The sequence below is a fragment of the Mus musculus genome, chromosome 2 (assembly GCF_000001635.26).
Source record: "Mus musculus strain C57BL/6J chromosome 2, GRCm38.p6 C57BL/6J".
NCBI classification, from domain to species: Eukaryota; Metazoa; Chordata; class Mammalia; order Rodentia; family Muridae; genus Mus; species Mus musculus.
The window spans coordinates 77403998-77427854 of record NC_000068.7 but is presented as its reverse complement, the minus strand read 5'-3'; the positions used below and the strand labels follow the sequence as shown (position 1 = coordinate 77427854).

General features: G+C 42.3%; 1 protein-coding gene across 15 annotated transcripts in view; it reads left to right on the top strand.

The window, feature by feature from the left end:
- The window catches only part of Zfp385b (zinc finger protein 385B), a 407085-nt gene extending 389852 nt beyond the window's left edge, over nucleotides 1-17233 (top strand). For 9 of the 15 annotated variants that reach the window (XM_006499456.3, XM_006499455.3, XM_030251112.1 and 6 more), the window contains 4 exons: nucleotides 11880-12125; nucleotides 13104-13282; nucleotides 13800-13901; nucleotides 15715-17063. In XM_006499456.3, the coding sequence (XP_006499519.1) occupies nucleotides 11880-12125; nucleotides 13104-13282; nucleotides 13800-13901; nucleotides 15715-15930 (743 nt within the window). In that variant the 3' untranslated portion in view covers nucleotides 15931-17063. Of the gene's footprint in view, nucleotides 1-11879; nucleotides 12126-13103; nucleotides 13283-13799; nucleotides 13902-15714 lie in introns of all 15 variants that reach the window. The other 6 variants (NR_156435.1, NR_156434.1, NM_178723.6 and 3 more) reach the window with 1 other exon arrangement.
- The last annotated feature ends 6624 nt before the right edge of the window (nucleotides 17234-23857 follow it).

Below are 23857 nucleotides of genomic sequence, written 5' to 3'. Positions count from 1 at the left end.
GCTTCTTGTATGTTGATAGGCATCTCTTTCTTTTTTGGGTTAGGAAAATTTCTTTCTATGATTTTTTTGATGAAAACTTTTCTATGCCTTTGACCCAGGTGTCTTCCCTTCTATTCCTGTTATTTTTAGACTTAGTCTTTTCATAGTGTCCCAGATTTTTGGTGTTTTATACTAAGTCTTTTAATTTAACATTTTCTTTGACTGAAGTATCCTTTTCTTTTATAGTATCTTCAGTGTCGGGATTTTCTCTTCCATCTCTTGTATTCTGTTGGTGAGGCTTGCCTCTGAGGTTCCTGTTCAAGTCCCTATATTTTTCACTTCTAGATTTCCCTCAGTTTGGGTTTTCTTTACTGATTATATTTCCATTTTCATGTCTTGAACAGTTTTATTCTTTTCCGTCTACTACTTGTGTTTGCATAGATTTCTGTAAAGGATTTATTCATTTCCTCTTTAAGAATCTCTATCATACCCATGGCCTCCTGTAGTAGGTAGGGTTGCTGGGCATATTGTCCTTGCTGTTATTGATTATGTTTTTATACTGATATCTATGTATCTGGGTTTGGAAAGATTAAGATTCTAGGTCTTGTCTGTGTTGGGCGGGTGTTTTAGACCTTGGTTTTTTGTTCTCCTCCCTAGTTCTTTAGGGTTCTTAGAACAGTGTGGTGATTGTGTATTGTCTGTTAGTAAATTATTCTGGGATCTTGGTTGTTGTAGCCATGGGGCTCTCCAGGTCAAATGTGTGATCCACTAGAGACGGAGACACAGGGTGCTGAGCGGGAGCTGAAGCAGGGCTGGGGATGAGACTGGGGGGGTTGGATTTGGACAAATGAGGGACATGGTGAAATCAGCTTACCCGCTTCCCTATGTACAAACTGTACATAGTCTTAATTTAAATGAATCTACTTCTTAAGATCAGAGGATATGAAAATAATTGATTATGAATATTGCACTACCAAAAAATGTTACATCTTCCCAGAGAAATATTTTAAATGTTGCCTTCAAATCACTGCATTTTCTATGATCTTTCTGTATATAACCTTTAGGGAAACAGCTGATAGGTAAAAAATCAGGTGAATGAACTGACGTTCCTACCATACTCTGCGAGACTGGCCTTTTCTTCCTGCTCCTTCTGACAGGTCCCGTTATTCTACAAATGAAGAGCACTCTCTTTGTGTCCAGCAATATACAGTGCACAGTACAAAAAAGAGATGTTAGAGATGGCAGTCTAACATCTGTGCATCTCTTATTTCATATTGTTCTGCATCCCAGGTAGCAGATCAGCTTGTTCATTTATTCATCGTACAGCTTGTATGCTGCAGCCTCTGCATTTTGTGGAGGATTTTTTTTCCTTCAAATCCATTACCTATCTTAATGGAATTCTACTTTAAACTTTAAAATATCTGTCATCAGTTAGTGGTTTCCGTCCCTCTGTGCTGTGTCAAATGTGTAGATAAGGCTGAGACAGATGAGGCAAAAGCTTAAGAAGTCCATAGCCACATATCAATTTACATACATAAAGGTTTGCACTGGGTCCCGACCAACCCAACCCCCTCCCCCCACCACCCAAACCTGGTCTGGTGTGGAGCCCTCTGGGCTTTTAAATTTCATTTCTCACAAGACTGCACAGGGCACTGGGCGCTCTGACTGACTCCCATTCATTTCTTACTGTTTGGAAAATAGAAAGATAAAGCCAAAGAAAATGGTCTCAGAATTCCTCAAACTGAAATACCTTGGTCCCATGAGTCTTACGTAGTAACTGGTTAGTGTTTTTCTGAAATGATGGTGGCTTGTTGCTTGAGGTATTATTGGATGAAGGAAGAAGAATGACTGGGCGTGCCTTCAGCACTTGCCTCAATGCCTAATCCTCTCTAGTAAAATATGAAGTATAGAAAGGAAAAGTTACTTCCTAAAGTTGCAATCCTCCAGTGACCGCAGGAAGCACAAGTCTGCCTTTGGGTCACTGAGGAGTGTGGGCACTGGGAGCAGAGACAGAATCTGGAAAATGGGACTCTGCACTTTCACAGGTTAAGATTTAAGCGAGCAATTCTCAAAGTGCTTGTCCCTAAACTAAAACGAAAAGGGCAACTTGGGGCTTTAAGTTGACTAAAAACTAAGCTAAAGGTAAACTGACAGGAAAAGAGGCTATCTTGTATTCATTCTTGTCCCAAGTCTAACAAAAGCTAACAGGCAAACTCGTGGTAGTGACCATGACTTAAGAGTTCCTGTCTCAAACATCCATCCTGAGTCTGCGGCTCAGAGTAAAACCAAATAGGATCAGAATGGAGTTAATGGTTTCTTCCTTGCTTGGCCCAAGGCAGTTAACTTATCACAGCTATGCATCACGTTATCCCAGGAAGAACACTTTTTTTTTTTACACTCACTCCAAATCCTCAGTGAACAAAGCCTCAATACATCTGGTTCTTTAGTTTTTTTTCCTGATTGCCCTCCTCTGTCCATTCCTGCAAGGCACACTGTCCTTCCCTCAGACCCTGGCTTCTTTAAATGTCCCCTTTGTCTTTCTTCTGGCCTCTGCTTCTTTTTCTAGAGAAGTTCTGTTGAAGAGATGTCCCTAACCTATCAGTGAGCAAGGCACAAGCCTTAACAAATGACAAATGACTATATAATGATAATTTAATGGTAAAATGATAATGATAAATATAATATCTTAGTGTAAAAACAATACTGCTTCCTCAAATTTAAATATTAAAATCACTGCTTTGCAGCCGAGGGGTTGACTTGGGATAGCCCAATTGTGGTGATTTTCCTGTTAGGACTGGGCAACATTTCTCTTTTGATCCTTAGCAGTAAATGGCATGGGTTTAGAAACCCACAGCACCCATGGGTTTTTATGGGTAATGAAGACCCATGTCCTGAGAAGTGAGTTTCCCATAGTTGCTCCCCATTCTACCTCCCTCCTGAAGCCCTCACCTTACCTTCATGTTCTCCTGGATTCTTAATACCAACAAAAAAAAATAATAATGGAGCTAGAAAGATGGCTCAGAAGTTAAGGGCACTGTCTGCTCTTCCAGAGGCCCTGAGTTCGATTTCCAGCAACCACATGGTGGACTCACAGTCACCTGTAATGAGATCTGGTGCCCTATTCTGGCCTGCAGACATACATGCAAGCAGAATGCTATATACATCATAAATTAATAATTCTTTTTAAAAAGAAAACAAAAGCCTTTTGCATGTCTGAGGATTAATTTACCAATCACTTAAGTCTTGCTTAAAATTAATGTCAGTTGAGAATGCAGCAAGACACAGCCCTAGTTTTCTTAGCTGTTTTGTTATCCAGCTACATACGATCACCTCCCTCTCAATAAATGGCACTGCCATCGTTTATCAAGCCTTCGTGCCAGAGCCACGGAGGTGATCCCTGACTTCTTTCTTTGGATATTTCACACATAATCAGTACGTCTTGATGATTCTACACACAGATATCCCCTAAAACTACTGTGCAGTTCTCTACTGCTAACCTTGGCTACCTTACAGCGGTCTCCTGACTGATCTCTGTACCTTCACAGCTCACTTTCCTATCATATTGATATATCCAGGCCTGGGCCACTCACCTCTCAAAAGCCACTTCTCAGGAGACACAGCATAGAGTTACAGAGGGCTTTCTACAGGGAAGAAAGGGAAGAAGAGTAAAACAGTAAGAAAGAGGCCTTCATTTGAACGGGTCTTAGTTATCCAGGAAGTTATCTTCTTTGGGTCTTCCTCTTTGGATCCCTTCCCTGGAACAAAACACTGCTTTCATCCTCACTTAAGGATGCATAGGATAACTCACAAAGGAGTGGCTGTTGCTATGTCAGCAGTCAGCAAGAGCATCTGAAAACATGAGTCACCTCTTCCCCCTCTCAGTAATCATACTTAATTTGTGATTAATCTCAAATTTCTCCCATTCTTTCCCAGATTATATGTGATCATATAATTCATGATCATATTTTTTTAATATTTTTATATTGCATGGCAGATAAAGAGGGGTAAGGGGGCATGCAAATTATTTAATATGCTGGGAGGAGGGAGTATGAAACTCAACCAAAGAGTTAGAACTGACACTTAAACTCTAAATGTCGTCTTCTTCAGGAGAAAGGAGAGGAGAGACTGTGAGTACCTATAGAGGGGCTGTGGGTGAATCTCAGGAGAAACAGAGGGGTCCTCCAAAGAGAAACAATGGCCAGGGGTAGAATTCTCTCAGCTCTAGAGCAGTTGGCACCCTGTGTTACTGGAGGCTCAGGGGCAGAGGTTCACAGTCACCATGACTCTTCCTGCTGGGCAGACACAATCTCCCAGGCAATCTCTAATAACTCTGCCCGAAGAAGACTGGGTGAAAAGCCCACCTAGGCATGGAGGCAAACGTCAGTCTCTTCTCTGGCAGTTAATCTTTCCTATTTGACAAAGTTCCTGGGGAGATGGTTAAAGATAAATTTTTCATCTTTTGGGAAAAAAAAACGCAGACAGATCTTAAAAAGAAGATCCTTCAGGGAGAGCTGTCTTCTGCATTTTAGGGGGAAGAATGTGACACCGAAGGTTAAGAACGCCTGGTTTTCATGCAGCTACTAAGATCGTACAATTTCCTTTCACCTTTAAGGCCAAAATGCTTAGCATGCCAAAGCATGCCAAGGCTGTGGAGCTGAGTCTCAGTATCATACACACCTTATTTCCTGTCTCCACAGCTAGATACCTAGTTTTCATTGAGTCAAAGTCTTGGTCCTTTTTCTTTTCCTTTTGCTCTTTATATATGATAGACTTGTGTGTGGTAGGTGATCATTAAATGATTCTTACATGAATGGGTAGTTATTTATGCCAATTTACAGGCCCACCAAGTTGTAAATATTTATGTATCTATATATGTCTTATAATATGGAAGATATATGTCTGATGTATCTTCTCACCCCCTTCTATTATAATTTTAAAACCTTTACAGTGTCTCAGAGATGGAGAATTCATAATAGCTTGTAATTCATACACACTTGACAGATCAAGACTTTAAAAACAACAATTCAAGAAAAATTTTAATTATGAAATCTGATACTTTCATTGACATATCCATTAAGTTTGGGGCACTAATCATGAAGTAAGAATTTGGTGAGCCAAGAACATTTGTTTCTCTATCCCGTATGCTAAGTCACTATTATAGTACAGAGAAATAAAATAATGTTCTCTCCTTCTGAGTTCCTGGCTGGAACTGACCGGGTTATAAAGCACAGACTGGAGAGGGAAAAGCATTGCACGTATGTCCTGTATGTATCCATGCTATGCCAGGAGAGAGAGAGTGTCCGAGAAATGGCTTTGAATCAGACCTAAGTGCCATCTTCAAATAAGTAAAGAAAGGCTTGGAACAGCCAGTTATAGGAAGAGGCCAAGGAAAGCAAGAGTAAATAAGGATAATGTTGAAACTGGCTGTCGCATTAAGAGCCTCTAGAGATTTAGAGTCCTTCTCTTCCTGGCACAGAGAAAGGGACACCCTTACAAGTAGGCTTTCCATTATTGGTATACACTTCCCTTAAAATACAACAATTACTGCTAATTTTCTGAGCCTCTTCTCCAGCTGCTGTTTCTCAAAATCATCCCGATGCCTAAGAGACATGGAAGAGGCAGCGTTTCTGATCCTCCATGCATGTAAAGAGACAGCATTCAAGAAGATTCATTTCCCTGTTCCTTGAAAATTTTGAGCATCATGTGTGCTGCTTTGGATGGCATCCTGTACCGTGCGTACACAGAGAGATGCTGTCCACTTACTCTGTCAAACTTTCCAGAAGAGGATCCTAACAGTGAGCAGTCTCAGTCTAGCATCCTGCAAAATGGTGAAGCAGGAAGAGTGACGGCTCCATGTTCACACAGCCTTTGTGCGGGACCAGTGCCTGCTCTTTATTAATTGAACAGCTGCAGGCAACTTATGCATTTGAGCCCTGGCTGGTTTTATTTTCTTTTTACATAATTGAGATTATCATAAGACTGCACATAGAAGATGGGAAGCATGTTTCAACCTGGGGGAGGGGTTGTGATACATGTTTAACAATGATGTCCGTTCAGATGTGTGTGTGTGTGTGTGTGTGTGTGTGTGTGTGTGTGTGTGTGTGTGTGTGTGTGTGTTCCTACAAGTCAAAAATATTTTTAAAGGTAATAATCCAGTTTAAACAATACATTGTTTAAGCAAACAATTCCCAAAACCAAGTGTGGTGGTGCATATTTTAATCCCAGCACTCAGAAGGCAGAGGCAGATGGATCTATGTAAATTCAAAGCCAGCTTGGTCTACATAGTGACTTCCAGAGCAGCCAGGGCTACACTGAGAAGACCTGTCTCAAAACAACAGCAACAACACTTAACAAAAGAAAGCATATAATAAAAATATGCAACCATGCCCAATAGCACTAGCCAGTGGGGAAATAAACACAAACCACCATTACAGTCAGACAGTAATCCATCTCCACCTAGTTGCTAAACTCCAACGTGATGAAGCCTCTGATATCAAGTATTAGGACAGGAAGAATCTCAGAAGGGACTGAGACCTCCACCCAATGTTTCCTGGTTCTTGTCATTATGGGGGGTAGAGGGTGGGAGGGGGAACACTGGAGGTAAGGCAAAGTAAGGAACTGGGAGAGAGACTTTCTATGCAGTTGAAGGACGCAGTCAAGAAGTGAAAATTTCATACTCTGAGTTCATGTCATGGGCCGGGGATTTGGACAGCCCAGCCATGCTTCATGGAGAGGAGCATTCCCTAGGAGCCAAGAAGGTGGAAAGGCGGGGAACTCACAGATGAATTGGAGACTCCCTGAAATAACAGTTATTCCCCCCTTCTGTCCTTTTATGTGAGGTTTTCAGATGTGGCATGGTGTCAGATGTGTCAGGAGTACAGCCAGTCCGTAATGCTAACACAGGGACACCATTTATAAAGAAACAAGGAAGAGTTAGCAGCTCTCTCGGGAGCCGTGATGGTCCTCATCAGTTCTAGCAAGTCCTCACTTTTGACTCTTTCAGCTCTCAGTCTCCACCCTGGTGCCCTGTAGCTACTTCAGCATTAGACTTCTGCAACCTGCACTCACCTCTTCCCTCTAGCCTAGAAAACTCTCATATTCCCCTGAGAAGAAGATAAACTGGTACAATTATTTTTGAAAAGCTGTTTTCAGCGCCTACTAAAGGTAGAGGAGATGAGTATCTTGTGGCACAGGGATTCTACTGTGACTATCTACTGGCTATAAGTTAGTACTTATGTTTACAAAAGAGCATAAGAATGTCCGTAATAGCATTGCTCAAAATAGGTAAAGCTGAAAACATTTCGAATGATCATCACTATCCAAAACATAAGCTGTAGTGTGGTCACATGTAGCGAGACATTAGTGGGACATTACTCAGCAGTGAGGAAAAAACGTCTCTGTGTAACAGCTCACATGCATATTGTGTGATCCCCATGTATATGAAGTTTGAAAATAGTTACTAGTATACTTTTATAGAAGCAAGAATAGTGGTTACCTTTAGGAGTTCTTAATTGATTAGGAGTTCAAACAAGCCTTTTAGGATGGTAGGAACAGCCTGTATCCACCTACAGTAGTGCAGAGGTGGGTTAAAGCAAAATGCATGCACTCTCTGACCTATAGGGATTGCAAAAGAAACTCAGACTAAAGATAAAAGCATAGATAATAATGATCCCTCCCTTGTTAGAAGTTGTATAAACAAGTGATGTACATCTTTTGGTGAAATCATGAGCCATTTTAATTTTTATAATTTCATCTGAACTTATTTTCTAAATTTTAATAGTGAAAATGTTGTTAATATAAAGATTAACATTGAAGCCTAGTTAGAAAAAATTATCACAACAGTAAAATTCAAGAGTAACCCTTGCAAATAGAATAATAAAAATTTGGTAGGGTTTTCAAACATTGTAAGTAGGGGACTTTTTTTTAAATTAAGAAATATATATGTGCAGGACTTCCATCCACAGAATCCATTTCTTAGCACTGTATCCAGGAAATTCTGTTTTCTGTGTTAGTATGGTCCCCCACCCTCCCCCCATCTCACAAAGCACCGCATCTAAAATACAGCATTAATTTTGTGCAAGGTGAACTTCCTTGTGTAAAGTTTCTGGAGGAGAAAATAAGAATGCCTGCCTTTCCTCCTGCAGTCCATCAGCTGGGTCGGAAGGACAGTCCCCTAACAAAGATGCTGAGTGTTTCGAGCTTTGCGAAGTGGTGAGAGGGCCAGTCGCTTCAACGTCCTGAAGCATAAAACCTTACAAGAAGTGTGTGCGTAGACAGGAAACAATTACGACAGTCAGAAGACCTGCTAATTAACATTAGGCAAGGGAATACTCGAAAATGGAATTTACATTAACTTGAAGTTCCAGATGACACGCATCTTTATTGAAGGAAGCAGAAGTAAACAGTACGTTAATTAAACCTTCAAATCCATTTTTAAAACTCAGGTTTTAAAAATGTCACTTAGCAAAGAGGAACAACACAGTAGATTGTGATATCAAGCCACTGAGAGGGAAAACAATAAGATTAGGCCCTGCTGTTCATAAGTTCACACATCCCGAGAGAATACCACTGTTTAAATATGTAAATGCAGCAGTGATTTTCGAGTTTTCTATATTGACCAGCAGATATCCATTTAGCAACAGAATCCTCTGAATATGTTGAAATCATTTATACATTTCCAACATCAAAATTGTTCCTTGTGTTCCAAACTATGAAGACCCTAGCCTATTCATGGAGAACAATTATTTATCTAAATCTTACATGACTCTAAAGTTAAATATACACTCTGGTCTGTTGTTAAAAGGGAAGTTATGGTCATCAGTAGATATAATTCAATAGGTTTGAGAGTCTCTGCCTCTGGGCTCCATTGACCCTTGTGGTAATGTTCCCCACACCTGAGGTCAGTCCTGTCCTCCGCAGCCAGGCTGAAACCTGGAGATTTTTTATTATTCTTTAGTCCTTTTTTACAGTCCACTCATTATCCCCATCCTGCCATGTTCATCATATCCCTCTCCATCCCCCATCTCCAAGAGGGTGTCCCCATCACCTCCCCCACCCCACCACCATAACTCCCCCCTCTCTGGGGCCTCAAGTCTCTGGATGGTTATGTTCATCTTCTCTCACTGAGGCCAGCAGTCCTCTGCTGTGTATGTGTTGGGGGCCTCATATCAGCTGGTGTATGCTTCCTGGTTGGTGGCTCTGTGTCTGAGAGACCTTGGGGATCCAGGTTGTTTGAGACTGCTGGTCTTCCTATGCAGTCTCCCTCCTCCCCAGACTCCTCCAGCCCCTCCCCAATTCAACCACAGGGGTCTCCGACCTCTGTCCATTGAAACCCGGAAATTTTTTAACCCTACTCGTGCCTTCCTGTTTCTGCTTATGTAGTCTGTTTTCTATTCCTTCTTCACCCCCATTCTATGCTTATCTAAATCCGACCTTCAAAACTCCAAAAAGCCACTTCCTTAATGAAAAATGCCCCTTTCATTCCAAGCAGAAGTAATCATTTCTGCTCTATGCTCCCATGCCTCCCGCTGGTTTCTACCATAAATTAGAGCCTCTGAATGGCTGTCTCGTGCCCCTGGCTCCGCTGTAACTTTCAAGTCTCTACCTGGTTTACTTGCTGTTCTCTTCAGAGTCTAGCACCTTGTCAGCAATTAACGTGATGTCAACCTGCATTTGTTAGTGAATAAATTAACATTTTTTAAAAGGAGATTTAAAATGGGAATGTGTTTAATTTTTTTTTTCTTAAAGAAAAATCATAGAAAGAAAAAAAGACTTATTTTATACATCTTACTAGTGTAACATGCAGCGGATGATTGCTGAGTACAATGTACAGTATCCTCACTTAAGAAAAACCAATTACATAGAGAGATCTGTGTCTGTGTGTGTATAAATAAAGAAAAATTGAGTAGAGATGATATAAATGCTGTATTCATGTATGAAATTCTCAAAAAAAAATTCAAAACAAAAGAAAAACGCCTTAAAACTAAACTGCACTGAAGAAAACAACAGCTAATTCACATATAGGGTGACTTTTATATGTGTCTGTAGTATTAATGATGATATATTAAGTCACTTCCCCTTTTTGCAAAGAGATTAGTATACTGCATGTAGACCAGGTATAGGGAACATCACACTCCTTTATGAAGTTGTTTTCTTATGTTAAAAATAAGGAAAAAAAATTACTCTCAGCTGTCCCTACCCCATAAGTCTGTTATAATAGAATGTTATTATTGTGTAACATAAGGATTCACGGGAATAGTAATGTAAGGAACCCAATTTAGGAACCTCGGGGAGCCTGCATGCGTACACCACCGACAAGGTCAGACTCTTTCAGGTCAAATGCATACAAAACAGCAAATGGAGCAGTTGGAGCAGGAGGCAACTTGTATGCAGTAGCAAATCTCCATCACAAGAGCTAGGCAGCTCCTACAGCACAATAGCAAGTAGGAAGACCACTGCATTGCTTGGATGTGTCTAAGTTCTCCAAGATGCAGCCTGAGAGATGCTTGCAGATGAAGGAGTCCCCATCTAAACAATAAATCTCCGTCTTGATTTACTCTCACCAATTAGAAGGAGCAATCTTCCTGCTAAAACTTTTATAAAAAGTTGCAGACATTTTTTTTTTAATTAAACTACATCTCATCCTAAGTGTGAATATATTTTCTGGAAGGGAATACAAAATATGGAAGCCAAGGATACAGCCCTCACCTTCTCAGATGGGACCCTCTCTAGGACACTCTTGCTTCTTATTCAGTCTTCATGTGTCCATCTTAACATGGACCCCAACACAGGGGAGGGATGGAAACTGGTGAATGCCCAGATCCATGAAGCTTTTAAAATCATAGTGAGCACCGAAAGCTTTGGTTTGCCACATGGAGAATTTTGTGAATAAACACAGAAGCAGACACGTCAGCAGTCTTCTAAGCCAGTGGTGTGCAGCCCTGAATTACCTAGGACAGTTAGCAAATATATTCTCACATAGTGTTCCTCTCTTAATTAACGTATCACTGGACATTTTTCTAAGAATGCCAGCTCTACAAGAAATATACAGGGCCCCAGTTTTTCTTCCCAAGGGAGTCACTGAATAATGCCTCTGATTCTCCCAAAGTCATTATGACCCCTCACAGCCTATCCGGACTCTTCAGGATAATAAGCCTCCAGTAATTGCATGACTAAAAATGTCAAGATGTCTTTAAATTATCTGACTAATATTCATTTTGTGACTGTGGTTGATCTGATTACTTTAAACTTTTTATTTAGACTCACACTAATTCATGAGCCTAGAGAGTAGAACTCAGCTCCCCCCACCCCCACCCCCACCCCCCGCCATGCTTTGGATAAGGTGCGGTCCCATTGAAAAGGCAGGATGGACAAACTTAACTGATCATAACCACAGTTAGCCATGTTTCTTCCCTTCCTTCTACCTACACACCCAAAGGTAAAATATTGACTTGGTATCAGAGTTAAATTTTGACATCATACCCATGCCATAACTAAGACATAAGTTGTCAGCTGAAGCCAACATGGGCTAATGACCTCTCTCATGGTGCCATCTTGTCTTGTCATCGCGTTGAAGAGTAGCTGATTTTGTTATAGTAAAGCCTTCCCTAAGGTATGGCTTACAACTCAAGGATTTTTGAAAAGTCACCTACATTAAATGGGAGGCAAAGTCATGCTTCATAGATCACCATGATTTTAGGGTGACCTGCTGTGGAAACTAATGGGAACTAATGGGATGGGATGGACTTTTGTTTAAGTAAAGCTCTGCAAGATAAAATCTGTGCTAAACTTTAAAAGAACAGATGTTGGATTATCTATTTGGTATGCAGATCATATTCCTGTTTCTCATTCTGGCCTGCATGGTATAGGAGCCTTTACTAACACCTCTGTGTCGTCCTTAGAAGACAAAGGGAAGATAAAAGCCACCAGTTCCAGTCAGCCCTCAGGCTCCGAAGGAGGCTCCTTTCTCCTCAAATCTGGCACAACACCCCTGCCACTTGGAGCCATCGCTTCTCCCTCCAAGAGCACAAACGGCGCTCCAGGGTCTGTTGCTGAGTCAGAAGAAGAAAAAGCCAAAAAATTACTCTACTGCTCACTATGCAAGGTGGCTGTGAACTCCCTGTCACAGCTGGAGGCTCACAACACAGGTCAGCTGCCATCTTTGTCGTCTAAATAATGTTGATAACTAAACCCAACTCTTCCCAGCAAAATATCACATCTATTGTTCCTCCCTCCCCGTGATTTTAGGAAAGTATGGTCATAATTACTGTAAAATACAAAGCAAGAGTAGTGTGGAGACTAACTCATTCTTTATTTCATTAAAAAGCATCTAATACTGACCAAAAATCATTTTGACAAAGTACTGGAGATAGAGCCAAAGATTTATGTATAGTGGTCACTTATACACACTCATAAGAGAAAAAATATGTGTGTGTGTGTGTGTGTGTGTGTGTGTGTGTGTGTGTGTGTGTGTGAAAACAACATAAAAGTCCATCAGTAATGAAATTCAGAATACACTATAGTAGCCCAATGTGATATAATATATATTACTCAGATATTAAAATTAATGGAAAGAAAACGTACCTGGGCCGGACATGGTGGTGTGTGCCCATTAATTCTAGCACTCAGGAGGCTCGGGCAGGAGAATCACAAGTTTGAGGCTAGCAAGGGCTGCAAGGTGAGTTCAAGGCCAGCCTTGGATACATAGTAAGACCCTGCCTCAAAGAAAAGTAGGAGGAAGAAAGGAAGTGGAGGGAAGGGAGAAGGAGAGAGGAGGGGAGGGAGAGAAAGTGACAGAGGAGCGGAGGGGAAAGAAGGGAAGAAAACTAAGGTGAAGGGCTTCCTGTCGTTCATTTCTCTGTTTGTCTTATTTAGGTAGGGCCTAGGGCAGCACTGTCTGGCTTTGGATTTGCTGCACAGATGATAACCCTGACCTTCTACCTCCACTTTATAAGTACTGGCCTCACAGGCATACACGCGCCAAGCAGAGAAAATGAACTGCCAGAGCTCAATCGCAGGCCTTCACACATCTGCGCAAACACTCCCCCAACTGAACTCCACCTCCACCCCACACCCACACGCGGAGTTCTTCAATAGCTGCTAAATATATACTTCTCTCTTCCTAGGATCTAAACACAAGACCATGGTTGAGGCTCGTAATGGAGCTGGTCCAATTAAGTCCTATCCAAGACCTGGGTCAAGATTAAAGGTGCAGAACGGCAGTAAGGGCTCAGGACTACAGAACAAAATGTTTCATTGTGAGATCTGTGATGTTCACGTGAACTCAGAGATTCAACTCAAACAGGTAAAGTAGCCCAGACCAAGCCTAGCCATTATGTCACCACTGTCTGTCTATGGCTCCTCGTCTATAAATGGTTCTCTGTGTGCTCAAGGTTAAAGTTAATAGGCAACAATCTGCAACATGCAAGTGCTGTGTTGAAGAGATCATCGCCCAGTAGCTGAGCCTACACTTCGTACTTCTCAGCTTCCAGCCCCAGTGCTAGAGACAGACAGACAGACAGACAGACAGACAGATGTGCACCATGTTCCCAAGGGAGTGCAGTGCATCAGAAGACAGGCTTAGTGGTAACTGTGGCAATCCAGGGGGTATCTGATAAAACTCAAGAACATCACAAGGACAGGGACATTGGGCTAGAAGGAAACGTCCTCTCTGTAGGGGAACAGAAAGTTTGTTTGTTTGTTTGTTTGTTTGTTTGTCTGTTTTGGTACCCAACCCACCTTAGAAGGTGGGAATGGAGAAATCAGCTATCCTTGTCTAGGAAACAAACAAAGAGTCAGCTAATGCGACATACTTCTTTCAGCACATTTCAAGCCGAAGGCATAAAGACCGCGTGGCAGGAAAACCGCTGAAGCCGAAATACAGCCCCTACAACAAGCTGCAGCGGAGCCCAAGCATCTTAGCTGTAAGTTCCCTCCTGCCCCCACCCTGCCTTGTGGGGCACCCTGGCTGGGTTGGATGGTGGTCAGCAGGAGAGCCTCTAGGGACAAGTGGGCACTAGACTCTGGAAGTGATTAATTCTGTTTGTTTGTTTGTTTGTTTATCATTTAATTGGCTGGGCTAGGGATCTAATGCAGAACTTCCTACCTCCCAAGCAAGAGTTCTACCATAAAGCTAAAGAATTCACGGGAGAGAAGGTCTTGATCCACGGTGGTGCCTGTGTGGAGATCAGAGGAGAGCTTGGGGGAGTTAGTTCTCTTCTTCCATCTTGAGGGTCCGGGGGATCAAATTCTGTCTGTGAGACCTGGCTGCAGGCACATGTATCCACAGAGCCATGTCAGGGTAGGCAGGAGGTGCCTCTACCTGCTGAGCCATCTCCAACAGGTCCAGAGATTAGAGGTTAGAATGAGGTGCTTAATTCCAGCTACAGGGTACCTTAGAACAGCAAAGTGGAGCCTCTTGAAAAGACAGTGTCTCGGGGCTGGAGAGAGGGTTAGAAGCTTGCAGGGGACTCAACTTTGGTTCCCAGCACTCAGGGCAAGCAGCTTACAGCAGCTCCAGGGGATCTGACACTTGAACATTGGAGGCATCTACTCTCTCTCTCACACACACACACAATTAAAATGAAAAAATATATACTTTAAGAGCTTATGTCAAAGATGACCTTCTGTAAGAAAAAAAACAAACAAAACAAAACAAACAAACAAAAAACAACAACAAAAAAAAAAGAAAGAAAGAAAGCTGAAAGCCTAAAATAAGAACAAATGATGTCTGAGGAATTCTGGGAAGTTTCAGACTTGGAACGTGAGGTTACTTTTGTGACAAAAATCCATAGAGTTAGTATCTCCCCATTTTCTGGTATGTGTTTGTATGGATATATGAACATGTTCCTATTGCTCGTTCTGCGCATGTTGGTAGTCAGCCTGTCCCACCTGCTCTCAATATGTCCTGTTTTCAGTCCCTTACACAAACACCTAGGGACTTCAGCAACAAGTATCATATAACTACACAGATGGATGGATTCACAGTGTCCCTGGGGCTGGGTCTAACATGGTCTTCAGTCTGAGGTGGACCTGAGCTCGGCCTGCTGGAGGGGATTTTAGATTACCTTCTAAGGTACCAGTGGATGCGGCAAGCAGGTGGTGCCTGTATTAAGCAGTTTGCCGCACAGCCCCTGCTGATTGCAAAAGACAGACATGTAGAATTGATTTCTTCCTGGGAAGCATCCACACTGGGGTTCCTTTAAGTAGAGAAGGTTTCTAGCCCACTGACAGTCACTGTCAAGCACAGGATCTGATTTAGCTGGAATTTGGGTTTTTTTTTTTTTCAGAGAATGCTCATCACGTGGACAGTACAGAAGTACAAATTGGTTTTATGTTCCCATCTCCTGGGTCCCTAATGTTCTATCCCTCAATTGCCTAACCTCAATACAGTGTGTCTAAGAGACGTGAAAACCCCAAACTGAGCGTGTTGGATGTTAGGACGCATCCGAAGACAAGTTCAAGGCCAGCGTAGGCAGCATACGCCTCTCTGGGTCACGTGGCTTTTGAGTTGCTCTGGTTGCTAAGCAGGAACCTTCTAGGTGTCTCTCCGGAGACAAGAGCTGAAGTATCAAAAAATCAAGTCACACACAGAGCCCCGGAGCCCAGTGACAGCCATCATTTCATGACTTCTTAAAGTCAAGATGTTGAAAATCCAATGCATTGGCTCTTAGGGAAAATCTCTGTGGTGCTGTAAACAGTATTGTCACCCCTTTCTGGTTTTCGTCCCGTCTTTAGGCAAAGCTTGCATTCCAGAAAGATCTGATGAAGCCTCTGGCCCCTACGTTCCTGTCTTCACCCCTGGCGGCCGCAGCCGTGTCCTCTGCGCTGTCACTGCCACCTCGGCCATCCGCCTCTCTGTTCCAGGCTGCAGCCATCCCTCCTGCGCTGCTGAGGCCTGGCCACGGGCCCATCCGGGCCACGCCCGCCTCCATCCTCTTTGCCCCTTACTAAACACCCAGAGCCCGCGACAGGCCAGGCCAGTGGGAAGGTGTAGAAGAAAAGCCCAAAGGATTCAGCAGTATAAGCCCTGTGTGTGACTGTAAGTACCCCACCCACCCACTCACAAAGTGCAGGCCACCGCCCAGCCCCACCTCCAGGGACAAAAGGAGGCCAGGCTCAAGGGCGCGTCTCTTCCGGTGCCCTCTCCATCCTACCCCAGCCAATTGGTGTATTTGAGATACTTAAGTTTCTTGGAAATATATTGATCAGAGAAAGAAAACCGACCTTGTGTGTTCCCATGGCGTAATGATCTGGCTTAGAAACAAAATAGAATCTCTTCCTGACAGACTTGAACAGTAGGCTCTTCCTCGGATGTCTGTAAATAACTCCAGAATCCAAGCGGGCATATTCTAGTGTGGAACAAAAGTCCATCGCAAGTGCTTAATTGTGGATACCATCCTCCCCACGGCTCATGGCGGTTTTTTTTTTTTTCTTTTCTGGTGTACTAGTGTCCACAGGGATTGTGTACTGTTCTAGACCCGAGTACTGTTGTACCCTGCGTAGTACTAGATCGTAACCCTCGTTGAATTAAACTTTTTTTTTCATTGCTGTGTAATTGTTAGGAAGCAAAGTAGCTTTGAAATTTTTTCTCTTTAAGAGAACAAAAGATAATGTATTTTCTTTATTTCATGTTTTATTTGGAGATATTTAAACGAAATAGAAAGCCATATAACATAGCTATAATTACTACCTGTTTGCTATTTTTGTTTTTAACTTATTTTTGTAGCATCCTCACTGGTTTGAGTTGCTAAGCAAATGTATACAAAAAAGACAAACAAACAAAAAAAAAAAAACAAACAAAAACAAAAAAACAAAAAGAGCTTCCTAAATTGCACATTTTTGCACCTTCTGTGCATCTGCAAGAAGACAGTGAATCCGTGTATTTCTACATAATGGTCTTCACTTTAAACTTCTGTTTTCCATTGGTAACAATGCTACATAACTCTGTGGCTCCCTGATGCAATAATGTACAGAAGATATATAATTTATAAATTGAACAATCTGTCTTTCTGTTCAATGACTGTGTCGCAGGTCATGTGACCATGCTTCCCCTCCCCCCTAGTAGCCCCCCCCCAAAAAAAAAACCTGTTGTTAAGAAGACTGGAATGTTGTGATATCAGGGGCAAGAGGTATCATAAAACAACAACATAGAGTGAACTCTTTTAGAGGGCCTATATCTGCAATCTGTAAATGGTAAAATGTCTGTGTATTTTTTTAAATGTACCTTTTCAATAAAAGTACCAAAAAAAAAAAATCTGCTGGTGTTTCCTGCCGTCTTTTCTCAGGAGACTCCTGTAATTTCACATTACCTGTTGAGAGCTGTCAAACAGGGAGGAGGATTGCCTCTTACATATTTCCCACTTTTGCAAGTGTTCTTAATTGTCATGTTTATTCATTGCTGTTCACAGAGTCTGTGTGAAGGTAGGTTTATCCACCACCTTCTCCCCGACTGTCTGAGAAGATGGACCAAAGTAGTAACATTATCCAAAATGGTAGCAGCCTGCGAAAACCTGTGACTCTGGTTTCTTAGGACTTTGTGCAGGTCCTTTAAATCTCCAGTTCATTTTTTATCCCTGTCAGTGACATTTATGGACCATGGTTATAGGGCCATGGAGGGGCACGGCCCCTCCCTCCAGTCAGGACAACTCATTATGTCACTTTTAAAGCATAACGTTTAATGCATCGCTATTTATTCTGATGAGCTATTTGCTTCCTTGCCAGCTAAAACTGTAACCTAAAATAACAACCATTTTGTTACATCAGGATTTCACAGGCTGATAATTCTAGAGGGCATTTGTCTGGGTTGTGCTTCTGTTCCCTTGGGGATCATCAGAGTTTCCTTGGTCATAATCTGCCAGGAGCTGGGTCTGGGCTAGGCTGAGGCTGGGTCTGGACAGGGTCTGGACTGGGACTGGGCTAGGCTGGGGCTGGGGCTGGGGCTGGGGCTGGGGCTGGGGCTGGGACTGGGACTGGGACGACTGGGACTGGGACTGGGGCTAGGCTGAGGACGGGGAGGGGCAGGGCTGGGGCTGGGAGAGAGGCTGGGCTGGGGCTGGGAGAGAGGCTGGGCTGGGGCTGGGAGAGAGGCTGGGCTGGGGCTGGGGAGGGGCTGGGCTGGGGCTGGGCTGGGCTGAGGCTGGATAGGGCCTGGGCTTGGGGGGGGAAGGGGATGGCGATGGGCTAAGGATGGGTTGGGGCTGGAGCTGGGGCTACCCAGATAATTTCACTGGCCTGAACATCACTGTGGAAATGACTAGCTTGGACACTACTGAACAAGTTCAGCAGAATATGTATGTGTGGCCGTGCAAATCTTTCCAGTTGAATCAGACACTTACAAGGCGCATTTTGAGATACCTGGCTAGGAATTAAAGGCTTCTTTATGAATCATGGCATGTTACTACTCATCAAAAACAAAAAACAAAAACAAACAAAAACACTAAACCCATCTAGATTAAAGTGAGGACCATTAGACTTCAGTTCATAAATAAAAACAAGAGCAAAGAATGTGCCACCTGTCACACCGTTGTACAATTTTGAGGGGAAAAAATGGTAACAAAACTATTTATAGATCTTCTGTCTTCAGACCCTGAGCCCAAACCCTGTTATTCTTTAAAATGGAGACATGGGTTGGAATTGGAAACAAATATTCTTTTCCTAAAAACCAATGCCAGTAGATGGCAGCGTCGCTGTGATGGTGCCCAGTACATGAGCAAATGGCTTCTTCCACCAAAGCACTCAACCAACTGTCTGACGACCAACCATGGGCCTTAGCATCCTGTGCTTACAAGCAGGCTACTTCTGAAGCGTCGTAGAAGTATAGTGTGGCATTCAGAATTTGAGTTTTGTTTTGCTCTATTGTAGCCCATTTGAACTCTATCCAACACAAGATAAACTTGCGTAATTTGACCTGGAGGTTTGATTGACATATGCCATACTCTGAAGGAATTCTGTTTCCATTTGACACTCTACGGAACGTGGGTTTTTTTTTTTTTCCTGGACTTCAGTGGCAGTTTTCCTTGATTTACCTTGCCTTGTCCTATGTCTTGTTGAAGCTTATTGCAGCCCTCAGAAATTTCCAAATGTCAGTATTTAAATAGACCTAGAAACTTATTGATTAGATTTAAAGTTGAGAGTTTTAAATCACCCCAAGGAGTAAGCACAAAAGAATAGCAATTCATTAGAATTCATGCCTCTGAATGGAGCCGTGAGTCACTTCAAGCTATGATTTATGAAACACTATTAAGTGGGCCACATCTCATCATCCACTCTGGAACTGAAGTGTCAGAGTTGGGCAGCCCCAAGGGAACACACGTATTTGAACTAATGCCTCCTCATATGTCATTCCTAAAGGAAAAATATGACTACTGAACTTTGCCAATTGTGCAAGTTTAAAACAAAACAAAACATATGCTGCAGAGGACTGTAGAGGCTGAGGCAGGAGGATCAGGAGTGCCGGATAGTTTAAAGTCACACTAAGCTTCACAGCTCCGGGGCAGCCTGAGCTACAGGTGATCCTGCCTCAAAATACGAGACAAAACAAAAACACCCTGCTTCCTCTGATACTCCATACATACTCCAGCTACAACTGGTCTGCTAAAGGGTAGCCAGAGATGGTATAAAATACTTAGTTAAATTTGAATCTAAAATAAGATACAAGTAAGTCTAGTGTAGTGTTTGCTTTTAGTGTATAATTTCATATGCTATTGCATACATTTTATATATATATGTCTTATAAATAAGTGTGTATTATTGGAGACATACTTCTACTAAAAGATTACCTGCTGTTTATCTGAAATTCCAGTTCATGTAGCCATCCCATGGTTTCTAAGTCTCACGGCCCTTTTCTCTGCAGGATTCCTTCTTGCTCTGGTGCTTCAGGAGAGAGGGCCCTCCTGGGCACTAAAAACCCAATAATGAATTTTTGTCAAGGCACATTGTGAAATATATTTGCAAACCGGCAGAAGGAGCCAGCCGTGAGTGAATAAGCAAGGCATAGGGACAGCATGGAAGCCACTATAGATACACATGTCCTGTACGCTACCTATACTGAGAATGAGTTTGACAGATTTTAATTAATTGGAAGAAGAAAACACAAAATACTCATTTTTGTACGTATCAAACACGTTACCTTGATTCTCCCCTAAGAGAATTCTCATTTCCCAAGGACGAACTAGGTACAGCTATGCAGAATTTTTCTCTCACAAAGTGTGTTAGCTAAGGTATTGAGGCAAAGGACAAAGGAAATTCAAAGGTTTGCTGTGCTGAGACTCACAAAGGAGTCCAGAGAATCACTAAGAGATTGTGTTTGGAATATTGTGAGAAGTAGGTACCCATTGTATGTAGAATCATGGGGAGGGGAGGGTAGCCAGGGTTTCTGAGAACTACAGCTGAGGTGAGCATCTAGACATATGCCCTACACAGGCATGGGGTGTTCAGGAAACACCCCAAGGCCAGCCTCTCCCCTCTCTGTACCTGCTTCACGATTCTTGTCTTCTTGGGGAAGCAATAGTTTGGTACCTCAGTGGGTAAGTTGTGTACTGCAGCGGTTGGTTCCACAAGGGATGCTACTCTTTGCAGAAAGCTAAGTAATTGGCTCCATCGGGAAATGCATCAGGACCATGACTGTGCAGGTTCTTGGCTATGGAGTGTGATTGGGGAATTGCCCTCATTTCTTTGGCTGGAAATGTCTTAGGCCAGAATGACAATATAATATTGTTCTTCAATCAGCTCAGTGTTCAACATGAATCAAAACTATGGTTGTCAGATAGAATTCCTTCTGTGGGTGCAGTGAGGATGTCTTTATGTCACTTTCTTTAGTTAAAGAAGTCACTTATCCACACACGATTGGACAAGCTTGCCATTAAGCACCTGCTCTTCATTTTATTGTAGTGAGAAGGCAAAATGGGATGAGAGAGAATTAAATAACGACGGTATATAATCTTTATAACACTGAAATTCAAAACCCGGTCATACCAGGCACATATTAGGTCTATGAATATAAATCACAAAAAGATCTTATAGCATTTTCCTAAAGCCTGTTTTTTTAATCTCCTATAAACACGTGCTATTCAAAGAAGATGGTTCTAATGAGCAAATAAAATTAAGAGGGGAAAATGTTTTCATAAATTAATAGCATACTTTATAAATTTTCATTATGAGTGAAATCAATTTTTCTCAATTCCTAAATTGTTTTTAGGGTTTTTCTCATGTTTTATGTCTTTAATGGTGACACAGAATGAGAAAAAAAAAAACGAGCAGTAATAGAAAGAAGCAAACTCATTAGCTGCAGTTTTTATTCCTATTCTCAAAGGTGTCATTCAAATAGAGCTAACACTAAGGCAATAAACAGTATATCACTGGCAGCTTCTCAGAAAAGAAAAGGGTTTTAGATTTATTACATAAAAATTCTACACATTGTTCTTCTTTTGCTTTTTGAGAAATGGTCTCACTATTAGGCTTAAGCTGGTCTCAAACAAACCCACCCCTTCCTCGGTCCCAATGGTTACGCTGAAGAGACCAACCCCTTAGGTTTAGGGTCTGAGGAGGTCCACATGCACATAACCAAATGCTTTTCAGTAACCTAAAAGAATGTAGAATGCGCTGGGCATCTATTTGGTTTTGTCCCCTTTGCAAACAAAATCCTACCATAAACCCTAGTTTAAAAGTAAAAGAGAGAAAGCCAGGAATAGTTTTAATGTGTCTGAAGATCTGGCAAGTCATGAATGGAGAATGCAGGTTTTCTCTAAGCACACCTTGGGGCAGCGTGCCTTGGGCGTTTCCAGATATAGGCCCATCCTTCTGCCGTGGCTCTACTAAGTATGAACCACTGAGTGTGGGTTTTAAAGCAGGGTCTTTGAAACTTATTCATAACTATTGCAGATGAAGGAAAACAGGGCTTTCTATAGAGATCAAATCAAATGTTTGTGATAATTCATTACTGAACACATTATAAGTACCCTTATAGGAAGAAAATAAAAAGACTGAAAAATCAAAATCCAAACTAAATTTTAGTCCAAGAGCTATATTGACCTGGCATTATACCTTAACCTGGCTTAGATTCAACATCTCCTCTATTAAAATTTATATTCAATATCTCCTCTACCAAAATTTATCATGGGGCTCAAATAAAACAACTATAGTAAGTGCTTGGGCAGTGTTTAACTATCCTATTACTGGTCTGTCAGACACTGCACATATCCAAGAAACAGATGGCACATGAAAGCCAACTTCGACAGGTTTGTCCCAAGTGGCTGCAGGCCCCACTGGCTCCTCTGTGACTGCTGTATGCTATCAGAACACTGCATTCTGAAGCCAGCCCTGGGGACCATTTGTAGCAGCCCAGAGATGGTGAGCTACTTATCACAGGTCCTGGTAAAACCTGGTATCTGGACTAGGGAAGAGAGAAGGTGGATGGAAAGACACTTAGTTCCAAAGGCACTGAGGGTCAGGTGTTCACAGGGTGGAAAGTGGTCAAGAATGGTCGTTTCAGGTCCCAGAAAAGGCAGCAGAGTGCAGGAAGTGCTGTGAAGACAAACACATGTGAAGGTCAGAGGTTCTCAACCTGTGGGTCTTGACCCCTGTCACAGGGATTGCCTATCAGATACCCTGCATATCAGATATTTATATTACCATTCATAATAGCAAAATTACAATTATGAAGTAGCAACAAAAATAAATGTGTGTTTGGGGATCACCACAGCACAAGGAACTATAATACTAAAGGGTCTTAGCATTAGGAAGGTCGAGACCCATGGTCTAGAGTAAGAGCAAACGGAATACAACAAGCCCAAATGGTAGGGCTGGGACAGTGTGAGCTGCGTAGGTACTTACATGGAAAACAAGATGGCTCAGTGCAGGAAGAGATGGTACTACAAAGAAAAAGAATGCCCTGGGGTAGAAGCTAGAGAGGGTAATGGTTCATAGGAAGTCAAGGCTGAAAATGAGAGGCTAGACGGTGGCAGATGGCACACAGGTCACTGGAAGGAGCTGTATGCAGCAGTCAGGATTAACTGCTGCAGCCTGCAAGGATAGGGTTGAATTTGCTTTTAGGGGGAGCTTTTTGGTAAGGAAAGCAAGACAACATTTTTTTTTCAGACTAGAGGTAGTTCTAAGACGTAAGGATGGCCTGATCTAGGATCTTAGCTAAAAGAACGATAAAATGATTTGGACCGCAAAGCCCACCATTGAAAAACAATGGCACAGTGACTATACTTTGAGCATCTCAAGGATAAACCATCCGGAGCCTCAATGCCCAGAGTTCACCTCTTCTGTGTCCTAAATCACTTTCCTAATATAAAAACACACCGCAACCTCCTTGATACATCCTGCAAATGAGAATACGCCAGGCATCCACAACACTAAAATTAAACAACAAACCACTACTGAAGAAGTAATAACTAAAACCCTCGAAGTGAGGGTGAGTTTTCGTTTTGTTTTAATGTGTATTTTCCAGTTTGTTTTAACATGAAATGTGATTTGTTTTGATAGGAATTGATTTGCAGAGATGAGTTTAATCTCAGCTATCAGCCTGCTTGGAATTTTCAAAAAATGCAAAGTCTTTGTCTCGCTGTCAGCTCAGCTGAGTCAGACCCTCAGAAGGTGAACCTGACAGGGCACAAAAATAAAATAGCCCCTCTTCGGGGGAACATACCGAGTCGGTAAAGGATCCAATACCCTCCAATTACTTAGAGATGAAGAAGCCCCCCAAAGCTGACACCAAGAAGAGTTTGAACTCGAGGGCATTCTATCTGAGGGCAGAATAGGTCTTCCAGGCTAACAGGCAGGGGAAGAAAACCAACCTCCTAGGTGTGCACTGGGGGGGGGGGGGGGGGGGGGGGGTTAGATAATCTGGGTAAGTGATGGCTTGCTTTTCTTCATC